At 45.1% G+C, this 26,975-nt stretch overlaps 2 protein-coding genes across 2 annotated transcripts in view; one reads left to right on the top strand and one right to left on the bottom strand.

Moving 5' to 3' along the window:
• Positions 1-568: 568 nt before the first annotated feature.
• Positions 569-11,506, top strand: LOC128719801 (uncharacterized). The gene is made up of 5 exons (XM_053813437.1): positions 569-653; positions 6,982-7,097; positions 10,373-11,183; positions 11,250-11,367; positions 11,449-11,506. The coding sequence occupies exons 1-5, from the start codon at positions 569-571 to the stop codon at positions 11,504-11,506; spliced, it is 1,188 nt and encodes a 395-aa protein (XP_053669412.1).
• A 1,331-nt stretch (positions 11,507-12,837) lies between these two features.
• LOC128706873 (bombesin receptor subtype-3-like) overlaps positions 12,838-26,975 on the bottom strand; it is a 32,709-nt gene continuing 18,571 nt past the window's right edge. The window contains exon 4 of the mRNA XM_053801816.1: positions 12,838-14,290. Coding sequence (XP_053657791.1) covers positions 12,838-14,290 — 1,453 coding nt within the window. The remainder of the gene's footprint in view (positions 14,291-26,975) is intronic.

The following is a 26,975-nucleotide window of genomic DNA, read 5'->3' as shown; positions in this document are numbered from 1 at the left end:
GCGTCGCTATACCAATCGCACAAAAAAAAATACGGAAAGATTAATCATTTCCGTGAAATTGTATTCGGGGTTTCACACATTGCTTACAGGCCCCCATACATACATAGCTGAGCGTTTGCTGAACGCACTCAACAGGTTCGCAAATATTTCGCACACTGAAACTCTCCAACCAATGGAATGAAAAAGTGAAATTTGCACCGTATGTCCGCTTCTGTTGCATGCCCTGGCAGCTTAGCATTTGGTGTTGGTGGTGGTGAAAACAAAAGCCGTCTACGCACTTCAAAACACTAAACACACACTCTCACACAAACAGCCGCCCTGAACTGACATAAGCGATCGTGGTGGTGTTGTGTAGCTGCACAGTAGAAGTTGATGGTATCATACGATCGGACAACAGCATCAAAACCTGTCTCTCGGCTGGTCCGGAAACCTTGGAGGTAACAACAGCGGTGGAACGTCGACGTCCACCGTCATAGAAGCGCGCGAAGTCCGTTTATTCATCATTACTCCCCCGCGTCTGCAGCGCCTTCGTTTCCCCGTCCTGTTAGACACCTAACGCAGCCTCAACATGCTGAAGAACAAAGCTGTCGAGGAAAAGGTTGACACACTGCTGTCGAAGAGTCAAATACCGATCATCGATCTCGCACACTGTGGTAAGTTAGTGGCAGCATCGAACTCAACAAACTCGCGGTGCAAAACAAACCCGTACGCGATCCTGTCGTACGCACTAACCTTAGTAGTGCGTGTGATGGGTTATCTATTTTTGAATATCATTTTCTTTCAGAACTATACGCTCGCTATTTAGTGTCCACTTAGTACATCTCGTGTGTTGTGACTTTCCATTCATAAAGTATCAGATATCGACAACATCGTTCGTGACAAGGCGTCCGGTCAGTTTCAGCGACACCACGGTTACGGACCCGGTTACTACCGACACGAATGCGAATGATTGAAAGGCCACAACCCCATTTGCAAATGAATTATAACTCGATTGCCACTAACCTGCAGTTCAACCCCTTTTTCCAGGGTTTGTTTTTTTTTTGCGAGTGTGCGATCCCACCCTCCGTCCCGTTCTGTCGCACGCCGGATCATTGTCCCGCACCGAGGACCATATGTATGTGTGTCCGAGTGGTTGGCTGAGAAAGGCCACACAATGGCGAGATGCGCCACAGCATCATTCCTCCACACCACAGACAAAGCTAGCCGGTCGTTCTTTCGCTGACGATCGCAAGCAAATGAATCACGGCAGTCGCGAATGCAGTTCATTGCCGAGGTGGCAGAATGGCGAAGATCGCGATCGTGCGCGGTTCGTCCTCCCGGTTGATTAACGATCGGAAGGTATGCGCGCGATTGACAAATGCTTGAAATCGTAGCGCGATCTTTCCCAGACGAATGCCCGCATACTGAAACGATCGCGGTTATGTAAAGTTCCGGGCAATGCAAAAAAAAAATATTCGCTAAGCAATCGAAACGATGCGTGACAGGCGATGGTAGACGGGGGGTGTTTGTTGCATTGTGCTGTCATTCTGCTAGCAGACGATAGGCGGACAAAGGGAAAGCGGAGTCGAGTCGATCGTCTGAAGCTTAGTAGGGGCAGGAACAGACAGCAGGAGAAAAAACACGTTTCGGATAATTTGTATTTGAAAACTGTATGAAAACAAAAAATCACCACCCATTCATGGGTAAACCCAGCAGTATGTTCTGCTGTTTCCAAACCAAGTAAAACAACCACAGGGGAATCCATAAAAACAGAAGTAGAACTTTAACCACTACCAATACCGGAAGGGGTTCACAATTAATAATAGAACCTGCTTTAAAGTGGTTTCTTCTATACCTTCATAAATAAGTTCGGATACAACTTAACTTGAAAAACCAGCGCTGCTGTATGTTGAGATCTTCGTTAACCCCTTAACATAGCAAGTACAGCTTTAAAAGCGTTTTTTTTACACCTGATGAGCAAATCTACACGCTAAGAAAATTCCCCTTTCAAGGAGTAAAATCTCTGTTAAGCAGCTTTGAAGTTCCTCCCGAATTCTTTTTTTTTGCTGTTCGGAGCCAAAGTCAAAACAAAGTTTTGCGCTGAAGTGGAATGTTGAGGAGTTGCTCGAAGCAATGCCAATGCAATAACGAACTTGTGACCATGACCAGTAATTAAGGCATGCGAAACAACAGGTATGTTATTGAAAACAATAACATGCAAGAGGTTCTAACAGAGCACATAGACGACCCTGAAGAACTGGTGGAATTACTGATGTCATGGCATGAATATCTACGGCTGGAAGGAAGAACAAATCGTCTAACAAGTAAAGCTGTACTGGAGGTATTGAATACATGGGATGTTGTTTTCTCATATGCAATAAAACAAGATCCGCCATGAATCAATAGAGTTATTTTTTGACATTAACAACATTAACATAAGGACAAGTAGCTACCGCATGGCGGGACTTTTGTACACTGGAACACTGGAATGGATGAAATTCATTACAATAGGGTTTTGTCCATATTTAATCCTACCTCATCTCTTTTATCTGGATGATCCAAAAACCATTCTCAGGTTTGAGGATTTTTTTAAAGGATCAAAGGACACGTTCTGTGATATCTTGCAATACCTCACCGACATAATTTAGTGCATGGAGGTTCCATTTCCTTGCATCTCCATTTGTGTTATTCAATGTCTTGCGAATAGTGGTGTGAAGTGGCTATCTGTAACGCGTAAATTTCGATTACTCATTGCATTGCTCACCAGCGCAAACATATGTTACAGCGTACTGTACATAGGGCGTTGGCTTGGCTAAGGATTTCCGCGAACAAAAACGATAATCAAATGTATTTTTTTGTTTAAACAAGCAGAGTAGAAACGCAATCCATGTTATCAACGTTGCCCTGTCTGGTTCTGTCCAATCGGTGGCTATCTACGATTTGAGCTACCCCGGCGGTGTATATTCAACGTCAGCGAACGGAACAATAAGTGTCCGGGCCGGTCCATGAACACGTTATCCGGCGATTGTTATAGCGTCATACAAGAAGATGATTGCATACCCAGTTGTATGGAGTTGTCTACCACACCGCCGTCGCTTCTAACCATCCACCTGATTGAATGGTCACGATCGTTTACCAGCTAATCACTAGCACGTGATGTCGGTATGGATAATTTAATATTGTTGTAATGTATTTTTTGTTCTCCTACCACGGTACCCATCCAGATCTCTCACTGGAAGGCGCTAAAAGAAAATTGGCACATATACACGGCAGTCGGCATAGGTTCGGCAGCCGGCGTCGTGTGACGAAAGGGGATCGTGCAGTATATTTAAACTAGCCATTTTCGTGTCCCAATCATTTGGGTTTGTGCTAATAAACGTCTTGTTTTGCGTACACACGCTCCCGCGTTCTGCGCTTGTTGGATAAGACCTCAAGGTGGGCAAGCTTCGACGTATTTGTATTGGTTACACATTTGCTTAGAATATCGTAAGGTTTGCTTTTCTGTTGTATCTTTTGTTGCACTGCATTGCCGATGCTGACTGACTCAATAACAATAGTTAAGAAATGAAGGAAGGGTATGTTGGCTTAGTTATTTAAATTGCACATTTACACTGAGACTACCAATACCATCCCCAGCCAAGTACAAACTGGGAGGGAGCCCCCAGTGTCGAGAGCGATTTGCCGAATGGTTTTGCTGTGTTTATCGTATCGCGTCCATTAAAAATCAATATTCTCAAGTGGTCCTTTGTGGGGTGCTTTCTTTTATGCTGGCCATAAAATCGGGGATTTCCCTCATCACATGCCCCCGCCGCGACACATGCATTTATTTACTATTTTTCTTTTTTTTTAATGTTTCAGTATCGCTCAAATAAAATTGTCGATTATCGACGAAAATGAAACAACAATCAACTAACACACACACACACCTTGGTTCCTTCCCGCAGCAATGTTGCAAAATCGGCGGCTTTGGTGCAGATTTTGCGATGCGATTTTATTGCTTTATGGTGCTAACCAAAGTCCCCCACCTCGGATAGGAGAACCTGCCATAAATCATTCACCTCTCACTGCTGGTCACTTGGTACATTCTGGAGGTCCCCTTTTGTTTTTTTTTTGGCAAAATCTTTAGGACATGGTTTTTTTTAACATACCAGATCATTCTTAGTAATATCCTCCAAAAAAATATTAACACTGCAACAGGTGTGAACAACCACCGTTCAGCTGTGCTAGATTTGTTGCTTATCAGGCGACTTTGCTAAAAATAAATCCCGGCCCCAAACACGCTTCCCACAGATGATCGTGTGCCGTGGGCTTTTATCAGACAGAGCTGACAGCGACTCACTTTTTCTGCATATATTGTGTGTGAGAGTTTTTTCATACTTTTTACATCACCTCTTATCAACCCGAAACCACCAAGAGACCGAGACGAAACTAGTGCGCTTCCCTCGCCAAAGTGGCGCACATTCCTCACGATTTCTTAGCGATAAGAATCTAATCCCTCCCCCCTCTTCCCCTTCCACCATTTCCGTTGAGGATCGCAGGTTAAGGGGTTGGCGTTGGGGAAGGTTCCGGTTACGGTTCAATGCAGTCGAACTACGTTCGAATTCGGGCTTTTATGGGGAATAATACATAAACTATCCTTGGGATTCCTGGAAACAATTATAACTCTTAGTAGTTTTCGACGCGAAATGACATCAGGATACGACAAATTAATGCCTTATATGTCGTCTAAATGGGACTCCATTCAGCCATAAAGCTGCACCGCATTCGTACCCGCCAGATAAGCGTTCGCGAATTCGCGTCGAGATGTTGATTCACACGATGATGGGCGCGATAAAAAGTGCCGCAGTTCGGGATGATGATGGTGGCCCCGATGATTGGAGTGCCGTCTTGGACGAACCGTCGGCCCACCTAAGGCGTTGATACTCCTTACCAATCATCCTTGTTGAGCTGGTGGAGGTCAAAAATTGAAGAATGAATGCGTCCATCCCGCTTCCATTCCGGCGTCAGCATCAGAACCAGAACCAAGAGAAACTCGGGATAGGAAAGAAATATTAATCATTCTTTCCGTTGAATTCTTCCCGCCCAGTGGTGACCTTCTTTTGCTGGTTTGGTAGATTTGGGGCAATTTATTAATCTTTTTTTACACATCTTTCCCTATTTTTACTTTACTTTCGTTAAAGCACCGACGCTCAGCAGACGGCGTTTAATGGAGTAGTAAAAAACTAGTGCATGAAATGCGATTTTTCCTTTCATCCCATTTTATTAACCTCCCCCAACATTGGCCGCGGTAAGCGACAACTTGTCGTAAATTATTTGTGGTTTTGCCCTCCCCGTGCGCGTTACCACGGAGGTTCGCCTCGTGACCCAAACTCGATTATGGTTCTATTCCGCATCTGCTTCGGTGCGGGAATGCGAGAACCACAAAAAATCAAATCATTTAGGACAGAAAAGCGGAAACCGAAAGATTCCGCCTTCGTCCTAATTCTTCCCTCCTCGTGCAAACAAAGGTCAATGCCGCAAATCGTGTCCGATCTAATCGCGTTAAAATGATTTTCACTTTAAAGACACATTTTATTTCCCTCGCTCTGATTCTTCCTTATCTTTCATCCCCCCACCCCCTCGCTCCCCCCTCCTCCGCAACCGAGTTGTCGGCTCTTTTTCTTATCAACTCGTCGTTGGTGTCGAGTTCTCGCACAGTTTTATGGTTCGCTTTGCTGCTCTTTCCGCTTCCGGCGGAAATGGGGAGCGAACGAATTGAAATTTCAAACCCAGCACCGCATCGCCGCCACCGTGCACTTGCGCTGCGCCGTTGGGGCGCTGTATGTGGCCATTTAATGTCAATGATCATTCAAAAGCCACAAGATGAAACGAGCATGTCAGCGTGTCAGCCAGTACCGCTGCTGATGGAAAGTGCTCCCGTTGATAATAACACGTCCACTTGTATGTGTGTGTGTATGTGTTGTTTTTCTTCTCCGCAACATGCGAGAATTAAATTTCTTTCGCAGGAAAAAGTGAAGCCGTTAAACGCATCCCGGTCGGTTTGTGGACGGTTTGGTGACAGGGTCGTAAACATTTGATTGGGAAGTTGATGAAAGAAGCTCGGCAAGCAAAGAAAAAAAAGGATGATATGTGTTTTAATAGTAAGAAAGAGAAAAGGTGAATAATCCTGGGATTTGGAAAAAAAAAATCGCTGGCGTCTTTTGATGCTTCGAGACGCGTTGAAAAGAATACTGGAAAGTTGAGACATCTCCGTCCCTTCGCATCTGTTTCATTTGTGGGTTATATATTCATTTATTTACTTATTTTTATCATAAATACCCTTGAATAATAAACGTTCATGGAATCAACAACATGAATCGTGGTGAACTTAAGGTCTCGAACCATCCAACGTGAGACGAACATCAATTTTGAATTTTGTACAGTCTTTTCGTAAGATTAAATGCAACATCTTCATACCAAGTTCAGTTTAGATTAATTTTTCATCGAATATGTTTACTTAAAAGACTGTTTTTCTTATTACAAACTGAACCACGACGATATCTGCTGATGAGATTGCTATAAACGATTAATTCATTACAAATGCACATCATGACCGTCTAAACCGACAACATTCCGGTACTGGTCCGCCATTCAAGTACCAAACTAAATTAATATATGCTCCCCACGAACTCCACTCCAGCTTACAGCTCAGATGGCGTGATTCTCTATTCGATCCTCCGAGCTCTAATTGTCGCTCGTCGTATCGCGTCGAGCTCAAATTATTGTAATTGAAGCAAGAATTCTAAATTCCATTTACCGCCACATGCTCGCTTCCTATCTATTACCGCATTCGCGCACTCCTCGTCCAACCCGGCACTATTCTTCACACTACCGCCCTTCGTAATCGCGAAGTTTGTTGTCCCGCTGGGTGGGAGCAATGGCGTAATCCGTACTCGAGAGTTTTGCACACTTCTAACATCCCCCACTTGATTGTTTTGTTTCGTTTCATGGCATTTCGGGCAGGTACGGAGGAATGTCCAATCCGGTCCGTAGTGAATCGTGTCGGACATCAGCTCCACAAAGCGCTCAGCGAAAAAGGCATTGCACTGCTGGTTAATCATGGCATCTCGGAGGATAAGGTAAGCATGCAACAACAAAAAAAAACCGCACAAGATTGATGTTGTGTTTTAGACGTTTTAGTTTTAACAGAGAGATAAACAAAGCCATTAGATGTGTATAAGAATGTAATTATACGAACACCTTTTGTTTTTAGCTAGTGAATGACGACAACGTCGAATACAAGTCACGAGTTATTGTTTGTTATGCGTGTGTCCCACACCACCCCGACTGTCCTTGCAACTGCATGTGGATTACACGTCTCGCACAAGAGCCCTGCCGCACACGCAGGAAACCTACAGACACACGTGATCGTCGTGACATACACGATAAGAAGCAGCCCACCGACTAGATGCGTTCATATGGTTAAAACCTGAAGAACACTAACAAAAGCAACAACCTTGGCCGTTGTCTATCAAGACTAAGCGCGTGGTCATAAGCTTTTGCAGCTTAACCCCCTTAAACCCTGCTAACCCTTTTGTACCTTGGGGATCGCTTCCGGTATCTTAATCCGACCGACTTCGAAAGGATTACTGTCAACAACAACGAACCAAAAAAAAACAAAACTGCGCATTATCTTCGACGGTAGCTTCCACGAAACCTCCCCACCCCAAATTGCGATTGACGTCTGTGTTTTCAATTAACACAAATTTTCGTACGAACTGCTAACCAACCGGCTGCCACCTGCTTGCCCACGACCCGTAACGCCCAGCGTAACCGTGTAACAACAGCGTTAAGAAAATACGCGCCACCGCATTCGTGCGCTTTTGTTTGACCTGTCTTTTCACCGGGGTTGACGTGGTAATGGCGTTCCTTCTGGACATATTCCACCAAGGGGTAAAAATTCGGAAAACAGCACACAATAAACCGCGTCACTCTCAAAACCGCCCTTCCCCGAACATTTTTCTGTTTGTAAACAGTTCGTCTTCCGGTGGTAGCCGGTGTGTTGCCGGGTGGGGAAAAAGCTTCCGGATGAAGACTGCGCAAGGGCAAAAGACGGACGATCATAATTCATCCTAACGACAACTTTACCGGCGAAGGGATTCATCGGGCTGTACGGTGCGCTTTTATAATGCAGCCGGTCGTGTCCTTCGGCCGGGCCCGGGCAAGGGCACAACGAGCGCGGGCGTCTTGTTTCGGGTTTGTTTATGCGCCACCGGTCTAGACGATAAATACCGTGGTTGTTGCAGTCTACCGAGCGTCTGGAATGGCGGTACCCGAAAAACTCCCCGTGCGTCGTCACAGGTTGTGATTCGGGAATCACTTGCTTTATTTGTTTGGACTTCAAACCCCCAACGGCCGGAGGGAGTAGGGAGAAACGTATCCATCATGCTGCGGGTGGTCATTTGCAGCTACCGTTGTAGGTGTAGCATTCATCCGGAAGATAACGATCGATTTTTAAACGATGATTATTACCTCGGCATTAGACTCACCTGGGATGTCTGAGCAGTAGCTTTGACTTTGACGCATCAACGAAATTGTATAAAAAATGCATCATTATGCAAAGATGTTTACGTGAACAGCTTTTGTGTTCAAGATTTAAAGAATTAGAACGAATTGTGACGAATCGCTATAGAACCAATTAATTACTTCCATGCAAACATGCGACAAATGGAAGAAGGAAAGAGTAGGTGCAATTATCGTTTGAATCATTTTTATAGCCAGCAATTAACTGTTGCCACAACGGCAAGGAGAAAATTAAATCGTTTTCATTTCCCATTCCCCAGCGTCCGCTTGCCTCTTATGTTCGTTCCATTAAATCCGTACACCTTTGATCGCGATAGCGGATTATTTGGAGTCTTCCGCTTATACACGCTGCTTATACCATCGGCATCTTCCGACGTAATGGCTTTGTGGTTTCAAATATCGGCTCCCAGTCGCATACGGTGTGTAGACAGTGTCGTGACTATGTTTCGACTCTCACAGAATTAGGTGGCTCGTTTTCACGTTCCTCCAAACTCGCAAGTTCCGCCAAGCTCCGATCGATTTCAACGAGAACGCTTCACCTTAAACTTCACATCCTGCTGATGACAGTCATAACGGGGAAGACAGACAACTGCGTAGAAGAATTGAGGCCTGTCCATCTACCCACCGATTACGGATATCATCGTGTTTACCTTCCGCCCAACATGGGTGACAAATTCCTACACGGCACTGTTTTACGATAAAGCTGTGTCGCCCATTTATTGACGGGAGATGCGTCACCCTCCCAGCTCTGTATCGAGTTCCGCGGTTCTATGATTACCTGTGGTGGAAAATTTTAATTTCAAAACATTCCACCGTCCATGCTCATAACACCCAGTATCTTTCCTCTGCCACAAACACCCATGGATGGCAAGTTTTGCTTTCAAAGATATCATCGCATCGTACACCCTCTTCCCTTAATAGCCTCGTTACACGGAATGAGCGGAGTATCGTGGATGAAGGACTCGAGACAACACAAGTGCAACAGGAAAACAAGCGAACAATCGAACACGTGGTACAAACGACATTTTTCGAAACAACTTTCCCCACCCGAGTGGCGGTCGGTGCGCTTAAATCTTGCCCGGTGGATATGATCTGAGTGTAACAAGCTGATGTTGTGGAACGAAAAAACACAAATTAAAGCTATTTGTTCAACCAACGACAACCAGAAGCTTAACATCGGCAATGTCGCCGACTTCGGGGCGACCAAGTGAGGTGGTGAAGGGTATGAGGACAGCGTCACCGAACTTCATCTAAATGCGTGCACCATTTTCTCGTGAGCAAATGATGTACGATAAACCATCGCCGTGGACAACTACCGTTGGGATGTAATCATGTCTGGTACGTACGCGGAGACCCGCGGCTGCTAAACTTTACCTTTTTTACGATCGTCCAAATTGTGCGGGAATTAGTATCGCAAACAAGCAAACGATTGTCAATATAACCGCTTGACGGCAATTTGACAAACGGGAAACTTTTGGCCAATAGTGCCTACGGGGTAGGTTGTCTTTGCACTCCCCAGTTTGTGTCATGGAAACGGTTGTTTTAATGATCTTACCGTAAGGACCATAGCCAGTTCGCTTTGTTGTCGACGTTTTACTTCATTTCAGGGGTGCATTGTTGTCAGTCATGGAAGATTTAAATACCCCACCGGCGGGTGACGGGCTGTTTGACGAGTTCGCTGAACCGCATGCGAAATTTTCGGGTCGATATAATGAGCGAAACGTGTGTTGTTTTTATTTTGTTAAGTCTCCCTTAAAAACCGCCACAATGCGGTAGTAAATATTGATAACTCATTTACCGGTTGCTGTCTATCCTCTCTGTCTCGCCGCAGATGAAGCAGGTTTATGGACATTTGGACGATTTCTGCAAACTTTCGGACGGCACGAAGGAAACCTACCTGCGCAAAGGTGAAACGAACCATGGCTACATCAAACCGGGCCAGGAACGGTTCGATGGCAAATCGAAGGATCTGCGCCACACGTTCAACATCTGCACGCTGAAGCCGGACGCCGGACCACTGCCAGACGAACCGCTGCCCGGCTTTCGGGAACATGTGTCCGACCTGGCGACGGATTTCAAGCGCCTCTCGGCGCTGCTACTGCAGGCACTCGCCGTCGGTATGGAGCTACCGTACGGGTACTTTCTCGAGAAGCACCGCCACATCCTGGACGGCGAAGGTGAAAACCAGTCCACATTCCGGCTGCTCTACTATCCGCCGCTAATTGAAGACGATGGCAAGAATGAGCTGTTGCGGGGTACCTGCAAGTACAGCCAGCAGCGCTGCACAAAGGACGAGATTGATCTGTCCCTGCCGGAAGACTACCGTGCGAAGATGCGCGAGCAGCAGGAGCTGGAAGAGCAGGAACTGCAACAAATAACCCGTTGTGGGGCACACTGTGACTACGGTACGTTCACACTGCTGGCACAGGACTCGGAAGGTGGGCTGGAGGTGAAGCTACCCGGGACGGACCGATGGAAACGGGTCGGACATCTGCCGGGTGCCATCCTGATCAATGCCGGCGAGCTGCTGTCGACGTGGACGGGTGAAAAGCTCTGCGCTCTCCAGCACCGTGTGATCATTCCGCAGGAGGAAACAATCCGTAGCCGCGGCCGTCATTCGTTGGCATTTTTCGTCCATCCCGGTAAGTGGGTTTTGTCCTTCCAGATGTGCCAGATATGCTAAACGGTGTTCAAATTCACGTTCACAGACAACTGCATCTCGATTACACCGATCGATCTGCCTACCTCCAGCTCGTCCAACTCGCTCGATTCGGACGAGAAAAAAACCAAAGGACGAAAAAAATCCTTCAAAACGGCCAAGTCTAAGTAAGTACATGCCGCCCGGTACTTGAAAAGCGTCAGTACGTTACACCTACTAACGTTCTCTATTTCTTCACACACTTACAGGATCTACAACGCATACCAGCACGTGCAAAAACGCTTTAAGGAAACGTACGCATCGTAGCGTATTTTATGACTGCTGCAGCAATAACAGCAAACTAGTAGCTTAAAACCGTCTACTTAATACGGATTCATCGCGCCCCCCACCCGCATACGACGGACAGCAGGAGCGTTCATCGGGTGCTGTATTTATGAGACTTAGCCACAATTTATTCCTCCATTTTCTTCTTCCATCCGTAATTGGTGTACTACGTTTTTTTTTAACGAAATAATATAAAACAACAATGATACAAACCGTGTCCGCTTGTAAGCAGTATTTCATTTGCATGACTGTTTTTAAAGTAACGCCTCAGGAAAGTAAATTTACCATAATGACTCTCTATAGAGCAATACATTCGGTACGGTTAGAACTGAACCTAACGTCCTTTTTCTGCCTGCAATTAAATCATCCCGTTCGCCGTGGACATTATTCGCAAAATGTGTTTCCCGGTCGGTGTGCTCATTTTGTTGATGGGAATGCGACAAAGCCTACGCATAATTAAACATATCTTGACACATTTAAGGACGTCACATCCGGGCTACCATGGGAAGACTGTCAAAAGAAAAGGCCAGGCGCGCCATAAAGCAACTTCGGTGCGTGCTGAGATGGTAGATAAACGGATGGAAGCCACTTTGCGCGCTGACAAATGATTTGTTTTGGCGGAAACCGGTCGGCCGGTCCGGTTTTACGGAAGTTTTGATGCAATCGGTCCTAAAGCGACGTGGGAAGAAAGCCATAAAAGTGGCTTTATGAAGTTGCTCCGTCGCTCTAGCCCAGGGAAAGTGTGCCAAGCACAGTGAGGGTGATAATGATCGGGCAAGCAGTCCGAACTGAAATTGTTTGGATGGAAAATCTTGACAAAATCGCATAAATTAGGAACTTAATTTATGAAGCAGCAAAACGTTCCCCAGCCTCCATTTCTCAAGCAATACTTACATCAAAAACGGTCCATTCGAAATCGCCTTTCATCAACGTTCATCATTATGATTTTGAGTTTTATTTTTTGGATAAATCGTACACATAAAATCTCCACCGCTCTATTCTATTGATCTTGTATGTTTTTTTTTTGTGTATAAATAGTTTCAAATGTACAACTTGTGTAGAATACTTGGTATCCACCGCGTTCGCTTCCCGCCATACAGCGCCAATTCCACAATCATCCTATCAAGACCACTTGCACAGCAATTGCACACAAAAGTAAAGCCTTTCGACGTTCATAACGCCATTCCATGTAGTGTAAATGCACCAATATCCGTTTATCAATAACAGTTTGCAACTGCCGTTCCATTCGTTTTTCCTTACGCTAGCGCTTAATTCCAATCTGTTACCTAGCATTACGTTCCATGCTCGAGGAGCTAAATATCACATTCCATTGAATCAACGGCTAGAGACGGTGCTATGCACGCTGTAGGTGATTCCCTTCCATTTCGTTGCTCTTCGTTCCAATCCGTTTGTCTGTCCGCTGATGGCGAACCGTTCATATGCGTGCAGCTACCCATTGCGCTTTTATCGCTACCGGCTGGATCGGGACGGGTGTCCCGATCGGTGGGTTCAAGATCGGCCGAACCGCTGGCCACTATTACCACGACCGCCGTTGCCGACGTGGTGGCCGTCGCAAGTGCTGCCGTGGCGGCTTTCAGCAGAGATATTCGTTTATTGTCATTGCTTCGGTGCTGCTGTTCATCGTCCAACGGCGGTGTGGCCTCGTAGGTAGATTCCTCTTCGGTCGTGCTGATGGCAGTGAGATGACCGTGACCTACATAACCACCACGGTAGTGGTGAAAATCTAACTTTGCCCGGTACGACTGACGCGACCCGCTAAACCTAACCCTATCCTTAATCCTATGGAAACCGTTACTGTTTGGCAGTGGTTGTTGTTGTTGTTGATGAGGACTGATGTTGCTGCTAACGTTGCTGGTAACGCTTTCAGCTGGAGCTTCTTCTTCCTCCACAATTTGGTTACCGTTTTCGAGAACCGGTCCGATCGGTGCTTCTTCCGCATGATGCTTTAGATCGCCGGAACATAACTTCCCCGCCATCGGAACGGCCCGAATCGATATGATGCTACTGTGACGTCGCAATGCACCTTGACTAGGGCGCCACTCGTCACTAACCGGCGGCTGCTGAAACTGAACCGTAGGCCGGCGGACGCTATTGCCGCCACCGTTACCATTCTCCTCCCGCTGACTTTTCCGCTGACTCGACCCGGTACCGTGCGAACTGCTCAGATTCGTCGAGCCCGTATGGAACGTACCGCCACCCTTGCGGGCGCCACTCGATATGCTGTCCGAGCGTACGATCTTGCCACAGCCAAGCAACTGCAGGAACCCGTTGCGAAACTTCGACGACATCAAGTTGTACAGGATCGGATTGATGGCCGAGTTCATGTACAGCATAATGCGGCAGAAGTACAGCAGAATGTAGAACCGCTCGATACCAACCGAAACGATTGCCTCGCTCGGCACGATAATGATCCAGAGTGTAAGTGCCCGGAAGGGAAGTAGACAGACGAAGAAACTTACCACCACCGCACCGAGCATGAAGATCACCTGCTTGCGATACTTGTACACATTGCCCCGATTGCCGCTGGACGCGCTGGACATGATGATGCTCGGATTGTCCATCAGATTCTTCGCTATCACCGAGTACAGCACGACCAGTATGAAGAGCGGGATGATGAAGAACAGTACGATGCTGCCGACGAAGAACGATGCCGGCCAAAAGCTATCCACCGGCGATAGACAAGCCGCCACCATATTGCCATCGATGTACTCCACGTACTCGTACGACGAGATCATCAAGATTGGGCTACAGGAAAAGGAAAAATGTGTGCAAATAGAGTCACGTGATGGTAAAGAGAATAAGGAGAAAACAATGGAGAATTAGTCCCACTGGTGATACACTGTACTCTGTTGCATGAAAGTATTGTATTAAATTAGGTAAGTGTTTCTTTGCTTTTTTCTTTGGTAAGTTTGCTCTGTGTGTGTGTGCGCAATGTGTTTGAAAATGAATAAGGTTTGCTACGCACTTACCTTACCTTTTATTCCACCCGATCCAAAGCTGCTCGTATGCTCTTACCTCCAAATTTCTTTAGCTAACTGCCAGAGTTGTTCGAAAAAAATATCCGTGCAAATATTGTACATGAAAGATTGCAACTAGTTAGATTTACAACTATAACTATCTACAAAAGAGAGGTTCTAAGTATTCGGCAGACAACGCCTGAAGGTATGCAATCACCGGTTTGGGCAATTTTAAATGAAATTTGTTAATCTTTAGAAAGTCAACAGATATTTTCAAATACAGTTTGGTGGACAATCATGAAAACCTGGCTACTTTATATAATAAAAAATGAATTGCATACCGTCAGGCGTTCAAGTCCGGATTTTAAAATAGAGATATGCACTTTAAGAGAATGACATATTTGTATCGAATATTGCTATTTAAATATTTAAATTCATGAAAACCCCAGGATAAGGTAATTTAAGGTGGAAATGGCTTATACAATTTGTAATATTTGTATAAAATCCAACACGTTGATAATGCGGCAAAAGCCGTCATATTGGATTTAATAAATAAAAATAACAAATTAATTCATTAAAACGTGTCCAATGCTGGAAAATACTTGTAGGTTTTAAGATCTACATCCAACGATTGTATAATGAGTGAAATCCCCTGGTAGTAGGCAATTTTCTGATGATTTTCATCAATCAATCAATCGGGACACTTGAACTTTACCTAAATTGTCTACTGATGTGAGTTAAAACTGTCTCTCTAACATCACCAACACCATACAAAAAAGGCATGGTGTTGGCGTTGGTAAAGCACGATGGCATACATTCAGGCGTTACATTCGAAACACACAACCAAATAGAATGGCATCAAGAGATAAATTCACTGCGTACATCGCACCCATGTTGGCATATCCCATACCAAAACAGAGATTCGTAATGGTTACCCTTTGTAAAACTACCTTCATTCAATCAAGAAAGCTACTGTTTCTTCGATAATGATAAACTTTCTAATCTCATGTTGTACAGCACTACAACAACCGGCAATGGCCCTTGGACCCAAAAGTCCACATCCGAACGGACCTTCCGTTTTGTGCTCATTCTCCCTGTTTGGGTGATGGGTGAAACTTTCAGCGTAAGCTTATCTCCGCCACGAACCGGAACCGGGACACCCGGACAAGGGACACCGCAACAGCCGTTAAATTAATTTCACGCAAAAAGCGGCAGATTCAATTAATTCATCCCCAATGGTGGCGCAGTGCTGAGCGTTGGTTCCACGAAGGGTTCCACAGCCAGGACGGGAACGCCAAAAGCCATCCGGCGTGGCGTGTTTTTTTTTTTGTTCTTGTCCCTTCAATTAACCATCCAATGGAAAATGGGATCCCCGTTCGTGTCGTACTGGAAATTTTCTGCTGAAATGAACCCTCCCGTGAACGTGAGACGAGTGTGCAAGCAGCAGCATAAAACGTACTTGCTAATTTTGAGCGAGTCGTTTGACGCGCTGGAAAATTATTTTACCAAACGCTTGGAAAATCGGTTTCACTTGCTGATGTATTACTGTTTGCAAAATAAATCTACAATTTGGAGTGAAATGACAACACAAGTTTAATTTGTGAACCGTAAATACACCTTCCAGGAACTATCTAACCTACAAGAAGCGAATTGTTTATCGATTCTTCAATAAGATATTTGTATTTTCAAAACATTCTACCAAGGCAAACAACAAATTTCCCTCAGAAAAATACCATTTCTAACCCACAAACATCCCTCAAACCAATTAACTTGCGAATATTATTCCACCAATCGAATCGATATGTATTCGATCGACTTAAACCAGATAATAGTGCGACGAAACACATCCTGGGGAAGCAGGCAACCGAATTATTTGGTCATTTTGTCGTCAGAGAATGTTGCTCGTTCGCGTGTGTCTTATAACCTCCATCGCCTAGACATGGTAATGTATTCATTGCCAATTTTCTCGGCTGTCTCAGCCTCAGACGCAAGGGTTGATCACCATGATCCTTAAGCGACTAAAGCAGCCTTTAGCGTCTTCATCGTAATGTACTTTCTCATTAGAACGCAACATCGTCCCGTAATGTGATACGGTGCCCGCCCTGCGCTTTCTTCCCCACCTTCGCAAAAACGGGTGGATCTTTAATGCCTGGTCATGTGTATGGCTGCAAGACGATGTGATGACACACCCGCCAGGCACGCACCCAACCGACACACGTCCCATTTGTGCGTTAATTTTGTCGCAATGGGCGATGACGGGATTGATAAAAGTCAAGCATTGTTCTCCGTTCGTGCCGAAGTTCCCGAAAAGTTCGGCCACTCCGGAAAGCTACCACCCGATCCAGGCGTTCTATTACAAAGCGAGTCTGTGAAAATTGTCCCAATACGCTGGGGCATCGGTTTACAGTTTGCCGGTACTACACCTACATGGCAAGATGAACTCGCAGCATCCGCAACCAACAAAAACGTTCCAGGACGAAAGTCTTTTAGATGGCGTCTGGGAAAAGTCGAGGAATAAAATCAAGTTCGCATCACACACACACAAACCCCGGACAAACGGGTGAGAAACGAGGTAGGAAAATAAACTTTCTAATCTCTACACCGGAGTAAAGTTTTGTTGGTGAAATCGTGCTTTTACAACAAATGTGTGCGACCGGTTTGGAAAAATGAAGCGAAAAATAAGAGTCCCGGTTTGAAGTTTTCAAACACGGCACACCGGTTTGGGGAAGGCAGTTTTATCAACCTCTCGCGGCGATATATTGCCGCACATTGTTCGCAATTGAGCACGCGTTCGGTATCAGTTTGCCTTTGCCCGTGAAGCGTTTTATTGTGGAAGTTTTTCTTTCGGAATGTGCCGCTTATTCAATTGCAAATTATGCTGCTAAAGGCCGCCTTAATGAGGTTTGCTGAATAATTGAATTCTGTTGTGTGATTATAGCGCAGCACCGAGGGCACTTTGGACGCCATCTACACGATGTCGAAAGGCAATGTACACTATGTTTCTGTTTAAAATAGTTTCGCAAGAATAAAACCCTCCGACTGTTTCATTGCCCACATCACGTCACATTTATTTCCTCGTCCAAAGCGCCCAGCGCCACGAACGACACACGTTCTGTCAAATTCCACACCAACCATGAACTAGTTTTAGATTTGAATTACGGCCACTTGCTTTTAAAATGCCTTCATTATTTGCATGCCTTTTAACGAAAACTTTCCGCACCGCAAAACCATCGGCCTAGCAGATAGTTGCGAATATCTGAAATGGAGACGCATGGTGTTTTTCATGGCGAAGGGAAAAGCTCGCCGGGAAAAGGGGCTTGGCCTCCACCCCCGGTCCGTTCCATTTCAATTTAGAATTGAAATGTCCGTCCAGTGAAAGCACACGAGCAAAGTGACAACAAAACTATAATATTTCATTCTCAGATGAAGGCTTGTACAACTCGCTGAACAACTCCTGCCACACTGAAGCACGGTTCTGCAGTTAATCGTTTGGGGAATAAATGTGCTTAGGAAAGGGATGTCCTACAATGGTATTATTGTCATGCTGACTACTTACCTCACTGCTGGTGTTGGTTCTGTCGGCTGAAATGTGGGTTTGGCAAAGATGTAACCTTTGTACAGGATGGTGAAGAATTTCGATCAGAAATAGTTGCTATAACTTTGCTACACGTTACATATCTTACCCTTGTTTCCTTTTTTCCAAAAACACATCCAATAACGTCTTGAATGTTTGGCATTTGATGCTTACTACTACATGCACCGTAAGGATTTTTACTGTACTGTCATGTTCATTCAATTATCAAACATTTACTAATACGTGCCATGGATGAGTTAGGGAGTGATTACACGATAATCTTGTTGGGGATACTACAAATTAACTATTTATCATTATTCAAACATCTAAAGTGAAGGAACGTGATTACTGCTATACAAAGTGAAAGTTAGCATAAGATGAAAATAGGTTCAATTGATGAAATATTTACAACAATTTTAAACAATAATACATCTTTTTTATTACTTTCCCCATAACTTATGCTTTGGTTTAACTTTAGACTATGAGCTAATGATAGATTTATTTTAGTAACTCATTGCACCTCGTGTTAGACTCGCTCCGCCTAAACACACTTTGGTGAATGGTTCGAACCGAAGCGTGAAATAATTTAAATTGGAAAACCAACCACTGCCGAACAGCAAACCAAAAGCTGCTACAAAACTGAAGCATCAAACACAACAACCTCCAGAAGATACAAGGACAACAGAATACAGACAGTGTAACCAGCAGAAGGAAACTGTCAGCCGCAGAAGCTGTCCCGTAATAGATGGAATGGCTCTTGCTTGGAGATAACTTTTTTCCTTTCTTTTTTGGGGCGAAACAAGCCAGGCTTGTTGTAGTGTTTGGACTTTTTTGAGGTAAGTTGTTGGTGGGACACGTGAAACAAAACTGGATCCGGTTGCGTTAGCCAACTTCGACCTTGCTGGAGCTCGGAGTCGCTGGAGGTGTTGAAATATTGTCATCCCCGCTTCAGTGTGAATATGACAAATCATGTCCAATTGTGAAAGACACAGAAACGCATACATCACATACGAAGCTGCGTTTCATGCCAGATCTGCCCTAAGTCGGTTGCTGAAAGCGAAGGTAAACGTGGAATTAAAGCACACGGTGTACTTGGATTAACTCCATCGTGTTGCACAACAATTTAATGTTTGTTTTCCTTCACGTTCACTTTCGCTCCAAGCAGCTGGACGAACGAATCGCTATTTGTGGGTATTTAAACAAAGTCAAAACAATCTCACTACTTCACCCCCGCAGCTTATCTCCGTCGAGGGCCTTGTTTGCGCTGTACCGTGATGATGGCTATAAACAGATCAGCTCTATTTGCAAAACCCGGAGCGGATGGTAAATTATAATCGTGCTGCTCTCCCGCACAACTCAACGAACGGTATCATCAGTTGGTACAGGTTTACTGCTGGGGTTTAGCAGAACAGACACACTAAATGTGCTTCGAGGGGTTTGCTTGTAAAGCATAACCCCTCACCCACAGAAGGTAGATGAGGAACCGTTGGGATATAAATGACACTCACTCACTGGGCAACAGTGCAAACAGCGACGGAAGCTAAATTCGATGAGTATAATTCAATCACTCGAGCGGGAAATGTAAACAAGCGCTTCTTCCAACGAATTCATTGCGAGTTCATCGTTTCGTGAACGGTAATTTTAATTCATTACTTCTAAATCGATCAATAAGCGTCTTCTATTCAGTATTAAAAAGAAACTCAAATTGGAAGAAAAATAAACAAGATTTATTTGTTCCTTATCCGGTCGCCGACGCACATCGTTCGTTAAGCTAGTTTTTTTTTATATGTGTATAAATAATCATTCTCATATCTATCATCCCAATATTGGATACAATTTTTATACACCAGCAATGGTTACAGTTAAAGTTAATGGGCACTGGTAAAAACTTAAAACTACATCAAACTAAACAACACAACAACAACATGAAACAAAACTATGTACCGCACAATGTTTCGCACACTTATCAACAATGAGGAGAAAAAAACCATGCTGATACGCCTGTTATGTATAGGAAATCGATTCAACAAAACAAAACCTACATAAAACCACCCACAACACTACAACGGAAATCCTTTGGCCATCGCACCGGCATCTGTTCTACCGGTCGCCAACAACGGAAACATGGAAACACCGGCCGGAAATACTATTAATATCGCTACATATACGCGCCTCCGTTGTGTTCTTTCCCTGCACGATACGCGATTCACATTGTTGCACGCAGACTAGGACTTACGAAATGGTTAAGTAAATGCGATGCGACCATTTACGGATGGTCATTTGGCGAACATTTGTGTGTGTGTGTGTTTTTTTTTTTCGCTTCTCTCCTCTCGCTTGTGTGTCTTTTGGTATGAGCAACTCTCGTATTTTAAGGGTTTATGTTTTTTTTTTTTGGGGGGTGGAAATCGGTCCGCCTCCAACACGCACCGAAAGGGAGGAAATCCCTTAAAACATGGCTTAACGATAACGGGTACAGCTTATTACCGGGTGACGATTATGTGTGCCGACGTTTGGGTGGTTTTTCTTCCCACCAATAAGGGAGTATCGAAACTGTGATCCATACGTTGCGCTTCCGGCCCTTTATTGTTCGTGCCGGCCGGTCCTTGTCCGTTGCTATTGTTGCTACCTTTTACGACACACTTGACTGGAATCCAACAGAACGGCTCGCGTCTCTGAACCGCGTCTTGGTCGGGAAGGTCAGTGACCGGTCGGGCATACCGTGTCCCGTGTCCCCCCTCCATGGAATCGACCTTCACAGGTCCAGACCCGGCCTGGTCGGCCTGGTCGAGACATCGTGGACCACCCGTCCGGATGGGTTGTGTACCGTGGCGAAACAACGAAACTCAATTAGAAACGACTGACGACGACCGCAAAAGCGACACCGCGGGATGTCTCGGCCCGACCCGACAGCTCCCAGCGCACTCCTTCTGCAAGCCCTTGCCAACATACATCCGGTTCGTTAGTCAAACACCTAATCGAACCTGCATCGGATCGGTGATATTGTCAAACTTTTCGCCCAGCAATGGCAGCCGTCAGTAAACTTTCGTCCAGCGACAGCTGCTTTATCGTGGCCGCCCTCCGGTCTCCGTTCGCTACCGGCCGACGGGCACCGAACCGTGGCAGCTTGATCCGGAGCGGATTACGCAAACCTTGGGGACGGGATAATAGCACCGATGCATCGGGATCCGGTTCGGGATGTTCGATGCGTAGCAGTAGCTGTTCGGCTTCGGCCGTCGCTAGCAGAGCGGTCGGTTCGTCGAAGGTCACATTAAACTGACGCTTAAATGCGCCACGGTGGCACGGTGGCGGTCGGGCAGGGGTGGGCGAAGAAAATGCGAGCAGCGGACTCGAGTACTGCCGGACCAGATTGAGCCGGTAGAAGGAAGTCGGGGGTGGCGGTGAGGACCTATCCGTCGGCAGCTGAAGGCGCAAATCGTCCAACGATAATGTGAGCTTTCTCGACCCATTCTTCCGGTCCATTGGATGGCCGTCCGTGCTGGGGTCGAATCCGCACCCGAGGCCAACCGAAGGGTGACCTCCGACGGTGGAACTCGTCGTCGTGGTGGTGGTCGTGGTGGTAAAGGTGGCGGACCTATTGCGACCCTTCCGGCCACCGCGCGCCCCACTCGGGCCACAGTCCGTGCAGCTGCACAGCCGCAGAAACCCTTTGCGGAACTTGGACGACATCAGATTGTACAGGATCGGGTTGACGGCGGAGTTGAGGTAGAGCATGATGCGGCTAAAGTACAGCAAGTTGTAGTAACGTTCGGGCGCTAGCTGCTGGAATGTTTCCTCCGGCACGAGAATGATCCACAGAGTCAGCACGCGGAACGGTAGCAGACAGGTGAAGAAAGCGAGCACCACAGCGCCCAACATCAGCACGACCTGCTTGCGCGCCTTGTGGCTGAGCTCGGGTTTGCTTAGCCGTATCTTCAGCCGCGAACGATCGCTCGCGATGAGATTGCGGGCTATGATCGCGTACAGCACAATCAGAATGGCCAGCGGCAGCACGAAGAACAGCGAGATCGTCATCAGGAAGAAGGTGAACGTCCAGCCGTTGGACGCTTTCGTTAGGCACATGGCAGCCCGGCTCCCGTCCAGGTACGGCTGCACGCTGTACTCGGCGAAGAAAAGGATCGGACTGCCCGATGGACGTGACGATTAACACGTGGTTTTGAAGGACAGCGGTATTAAGAGGGAGAAAAAGGTACACAAACACACACACATACGCACAGGAAAACCACACACCAAAGCGGAACGGAAACCGGACGGGCATAGGAGATGTCGGAGGAAGTACCATTCCGAATAGAGTGACGCATCGGATTACAATTCTGAAAATTAAATTACTAAAAGATTGCTCCTCACACGGAACTTGTGAAAATTCGAGCTTTTAATTTTATTTACAGGTAGCTCCCGAGACAAATGGGAATTTACGCTATACGAAAAAGGTTCGTGAAGATTTCAATATTCAACACTCATAAAATAAGATTCAGAATTCACCTTCCAGTTTAAGCTAATTTGTTCTAATTCTATCCAATAACTTTGTTTTTATGATGTTTTTCAAAGATTTTTTTGAAAATATCCCCCAAAGTGGTCTTTTTGTGGCCTACTGAGTCATAGTAGTAAATATTGATATGTACATCTTGGATTGAAATTTGACAGTTGGACGACCTTGGCTATTGATGTGCAGTTTATGAGAGAAAACCATAGAATGAATGCAATTCCTCGCACACTTATAGAACTGTCATCTATACCTACATTGTTCTTCCTAGCGCTACAAAAAACGTTTGTATTAATAGCACCTGCATGTTCAAAAGTCCTTGATTAGTAAATAAGTTAAGCTCACTCCTCAACTTTCAACTATAAACGATGTTTCATCGAGGTTCACAAATCTCGGGGACTACCTGTGATTGCTGCTCATATGTAACTTCTTTTTTATCTAGCGTACATTCCTTTGCTGCAATGATAAATCATTTTCATAATGCAGAGAGTCACCTTGACAAATTGTTCGCGACTGACGCGATCATCGTCTCATCACCGCGACAGACACCAAAAAATAAATCTGACACATTCGGTCGTTAATAAGACGGAATGCAATTATTCATCACAGCCATTTTAAGCAGCTTGATGAAGTTTTTTGTTTCGTCTCATTGGGAGCTACCATAAAAATGGAATAATATTTTTATTTCATGTTCTTGCTTTGCTTTCATTCCACATTCCTTTTGCAACAACAAATTAAAAAAAAAAAAACAGTAGCCGAACACGGATTTGGCCGCGAAGTGGTACTGGGAACACTTGTAAATTGTTTCGTCACCACAAATGGCAGTTCCGGTTCTACCGGTTGGATGGCACACAAAGCTGCGGCCAGATTCATTTGATCACCATTCAAATTATGACACGACTGTCAATGCCATTCTTTGTTGCTTGATTATCAGCGTCAATCGGGTACAGATGAGTGTACCGCTAAATTGGTCCGAACAACGAAATAGCATGCAAAAGTATGACGAATTTTTAATGACCTACATTCCATTCGTCCGAGTAATTCATTCGCCCAGTGCGGATGCGAATATCTGCAGCTGAATTCCAACGAAATCTAGCAATGAAACAATGCTTCCTACGAATAGAGAATGCGCTTAACATCTTTCCTATTACCAGTGATCATAGAAATGCCTGTGAACTGTACTGCGGACACTCTTTCGGCTAGTTAAAGCTGGAATGCAAATGAAGAATATTTCAGCAATTTATATCAGCAGCAGCAGCATAACATTTCCCACTGCTGGCCAATCCGGTGTTATTGCTTTCTTCCTGTGACTACTGTGCCTCCGTTGCCCGTCCGTTTACCAACCTTAACGCCATATTCTATTGTAGATGGTTTTATGGTTCTTTCCAGTTGTTATGGTTTTGTGACCTCACAGACTCAGATTAGTATATGGAACCCGTATAACCTTTTATATTACTATTATATGACAGTGACAACCACACCGATGGATGTATCACAGTAAAAGAAAACTATTAATCATATACCGCTTATGTGTAATACGGTTGCGAGTAAGATTGGCGTACAGTTCACATGTATTTGTAAAAAATAATCTACTCTTAAATAAATAAATTTTACTTTACCTAGAAAAGCAGCACGATTAGTAACAAATGTATGGAAAGGTTTATATTATTAGAATTCTTATTATATGTAAGTAACCATGTATGTTAAAGTCTTATAAAAATATGATGGAGGCGCATGGTAGTTGATAGTACACGATCGATGTTTTACAATTCCTTCTTAACGTTAAACAAGGGAACGGCAATTCAAATTAATTTCCACTGCATCAATGAAATCAATAACTGCTCGAAGAAACTTTTTTACTAATTCCTCAACATTGCAATTATTCATGATATGCACAACATCCCCAAGGCATGGCAATGACAAATAACCAACCGATCAGCGTTGAAATGTCACACCGCCATTTCGCCTTGCTGCGCTTTACGGCGCAACCACACGCTTGGTCGGCGTATTTATCTTGTTTTGCTGTTTATTTTCCCTCAATATCGATCCCACCATTTGCTATCAATTTCCACTCAACAACAATGAATCGAAGCGAAATCGAAATTCCTTTCACACTTTTAAGTGTGCTTGTGTTCTTTTTTCGTCGAACGAATTCGATGCAAAAACCCATCGTCGCATTACATTTCACTGTGCATATATTTTTTGTTTATTCTCTTTTTCTCTCTCTCTCGAATCGGGATGTTTTACTGCCCAACTACCGTGATATCCGTTCCTATTTTTTTCTATGTTTGCAATGTTGGATTTTCTTTATTGTGCCGTATCCCTTAATCCAGTATCCCCTTTCGTTGTTTCACGTTAATCCCTCACAATCAGCTGTTGTGGTGATGTTACGTCGGCCTGCTGCCCTATCGGGTGTCGGGTGAACGAACCTCTTCAGCAAATCTATGCAATCATCCACTTCACGGTTCTTTTCTCGTTCCCGTACTTTCCCAGCGGATGTTTTTTTTTTCGCAATGGTCGCGCGTGTTAACCGACATTCCAAAGCGGCGCGACAACCACTTGAGCAAATGCTCGTGTCGTAAGCGATTGCCGAAATAAAATACCGAAACAGTACTAGGCAACAGCACACATACACACACACACACAAAAAGCTGCTACACTAGCCCCAAAACCGCCGCCCGGGGACGGGAACCTTAAACGGTAAAGAAAAGGGCAGAGAAAATAAAACCACCCTTTAGCGGAGGATCCCATGAATTCAATCAACAAACGCCAAACAACGGCCCGTCTTTGGCCCGCCGGCCGTAAATTTTCCGTACGCATACGCCTAACATCGGCAGGAAGGCCCCTGGCGCAACATACACATCCGACACAAGTGCTACAAAACGTGAAGCCGATTTCCTTTCGTGGCCGTTCCGGACTTTCCACCCGATCAAGTTCGTTTCCAGTGAAATCCTGTAAATGATGGGCTTTATGGAGTGAGATTGTGTTCAGATTTGGTGTGTATGGGGCACTTGGATACAGTGCCCTCGATGGGATACAGCGGCCGTGGTCCTCCAAGGGAAGATGAAATAAAAATAGGCCTTCTTGAAGGGATCATCATCATCATCTGCTTTCAACGTTTCCGGGTCTCGGACGGTGAAGAGATAGCAGGAATCGAGTATCGTCTTCAGCTTTTCATCTTGCACACACACACACACATGGGATTAGAGTGTAGAGTCGGTTGGTCAAAATAGAAGTAAAACCTTTAGTTAAAGTCCAATTGAAACATTAACGCGCTTCGTAATGGACCACAAATAGGAAAATCTCAATTAGAGCTCAATAAATAACATCTATATTAACAAAGCGAGAACGAGCGAGATAATTTTCAAGACTTCCAATTTAAATGATATACTCGAAAACAATTAGAAGAGAATACTCCAAATGAACTCGCTCTCGAAATGTTAATTCTACCTTTACCGTAGAAGCGCGTAGTCCACAGTTTCATAGGACCCGTAGTCATCGAGGGGATATTCAATACGGATGCCTTCTTAATCGAATTCTATTCCGACACCGATGGAGGAGAGAAACCCAACACTTCCTAAGCCCCTCGACAAAAAAAACTCCCATAACCAACGGTGTGGAAAACCTTCTTCGTGTAAAAGGGCATAAAGCGTACGCACCAACGACATCCTTCAATCTTGCCAACGTCTACAAAACCGAAAACTCAAGTCTACTATTCGCTAGCAGTGCCTCTTCCCCACTTCGCTCTGTCGGGGGTGGATAGGATGGATGTGGAATTAAGGGGGGAAAGGGGACAAGCACACACAATCACGACGATTTGGTGCGTAAGCATACGATTTAAGGCGCCGTCACAGGACAACGTCAATCAACGCCTCTTGAAATTTGATGCCCGAAACCAAATTATGTTCCGGGTGGTCTATCTCCCGCCATCACTGTTTCCCGCATCCACATCCAATGCATGGTGAAGCATTTGCGACGTGCTTTGTACAGTTTGCTCAATTTTCCAATCCATTTGTACATCCATCTGCGATGGACATACACACAGCCCCGCACAGACATATTCAGTGATCTGTAACACCAGGCCTTTGGCCTTTTGCCTGTAAGACGGAGGAGCAACGCACCCAACAGAGATGGTAATATCGGCTCGATTTTTTTATTTCCTTTCAATGTTGATTTTCAACGCATTGTTTACTGCTTGCTGGCCGGTTTGGGTGGGCCAACATCAACGACAGTAAAGGAAAAAAGCCACAGAACAGCGAACTGGAGACGGGGATGACAAGACGGAACAGTGCTCCAACGAGCCCCTAAAAAGGGGAGCATCTTCCTGGCGATCGTTGGGTAGGCTGATAAAATGCTCACAAAAAAACAACAGATGCAAAAAACCTCCAAATGCCAAAA

This window comes from Anopheles marshallii, chromosome 2, assembly GCF_943734725.1.
Source record: "Anopheles marshallii chromosome 2, idAnoMarsDA_429_01, whole genome shotgun sequence".
In the NCBI taxonomy this organism is placed as follows: domain Eukaryota; kingdom Metazoa; phylum Arthropoda; class Insecta; order Diptera; family Culicidae; genus Anopheles; species Anopheles marshallii.
Note: the sequence above shows the minus strand (reverse complement) of the source record. Positions and strands in the feature narration are given on the sequence as shown.

What these genes read in the sequence shown, in the direction of transcription:
- LOC128719801 (XM_053813437.1), top strand. Translation starts at nt 569, where the DNA reads ATGCTGAAGAACAAAGCTGTCGAGGAAAAGGTTGACACACTGCTGTCG. An exon ending in GGCATTTTTCGTCCATCCCG is followed by an intron (nt 11,184 to 11,249) that starts GTAAGTGGGTTT and finishes TCACGTTCACAG; the next exon opens with ACAACTGCATCTCGATTACA. An exon ending in TTCAAAACGGCCAAGTCTAA is followed by an intron (nt 11,368 to 11,448) that starts GTAAGTACATGC and finishes ACACACTTACAG; the next exon opens with GATCTACAACGCATACCAGC.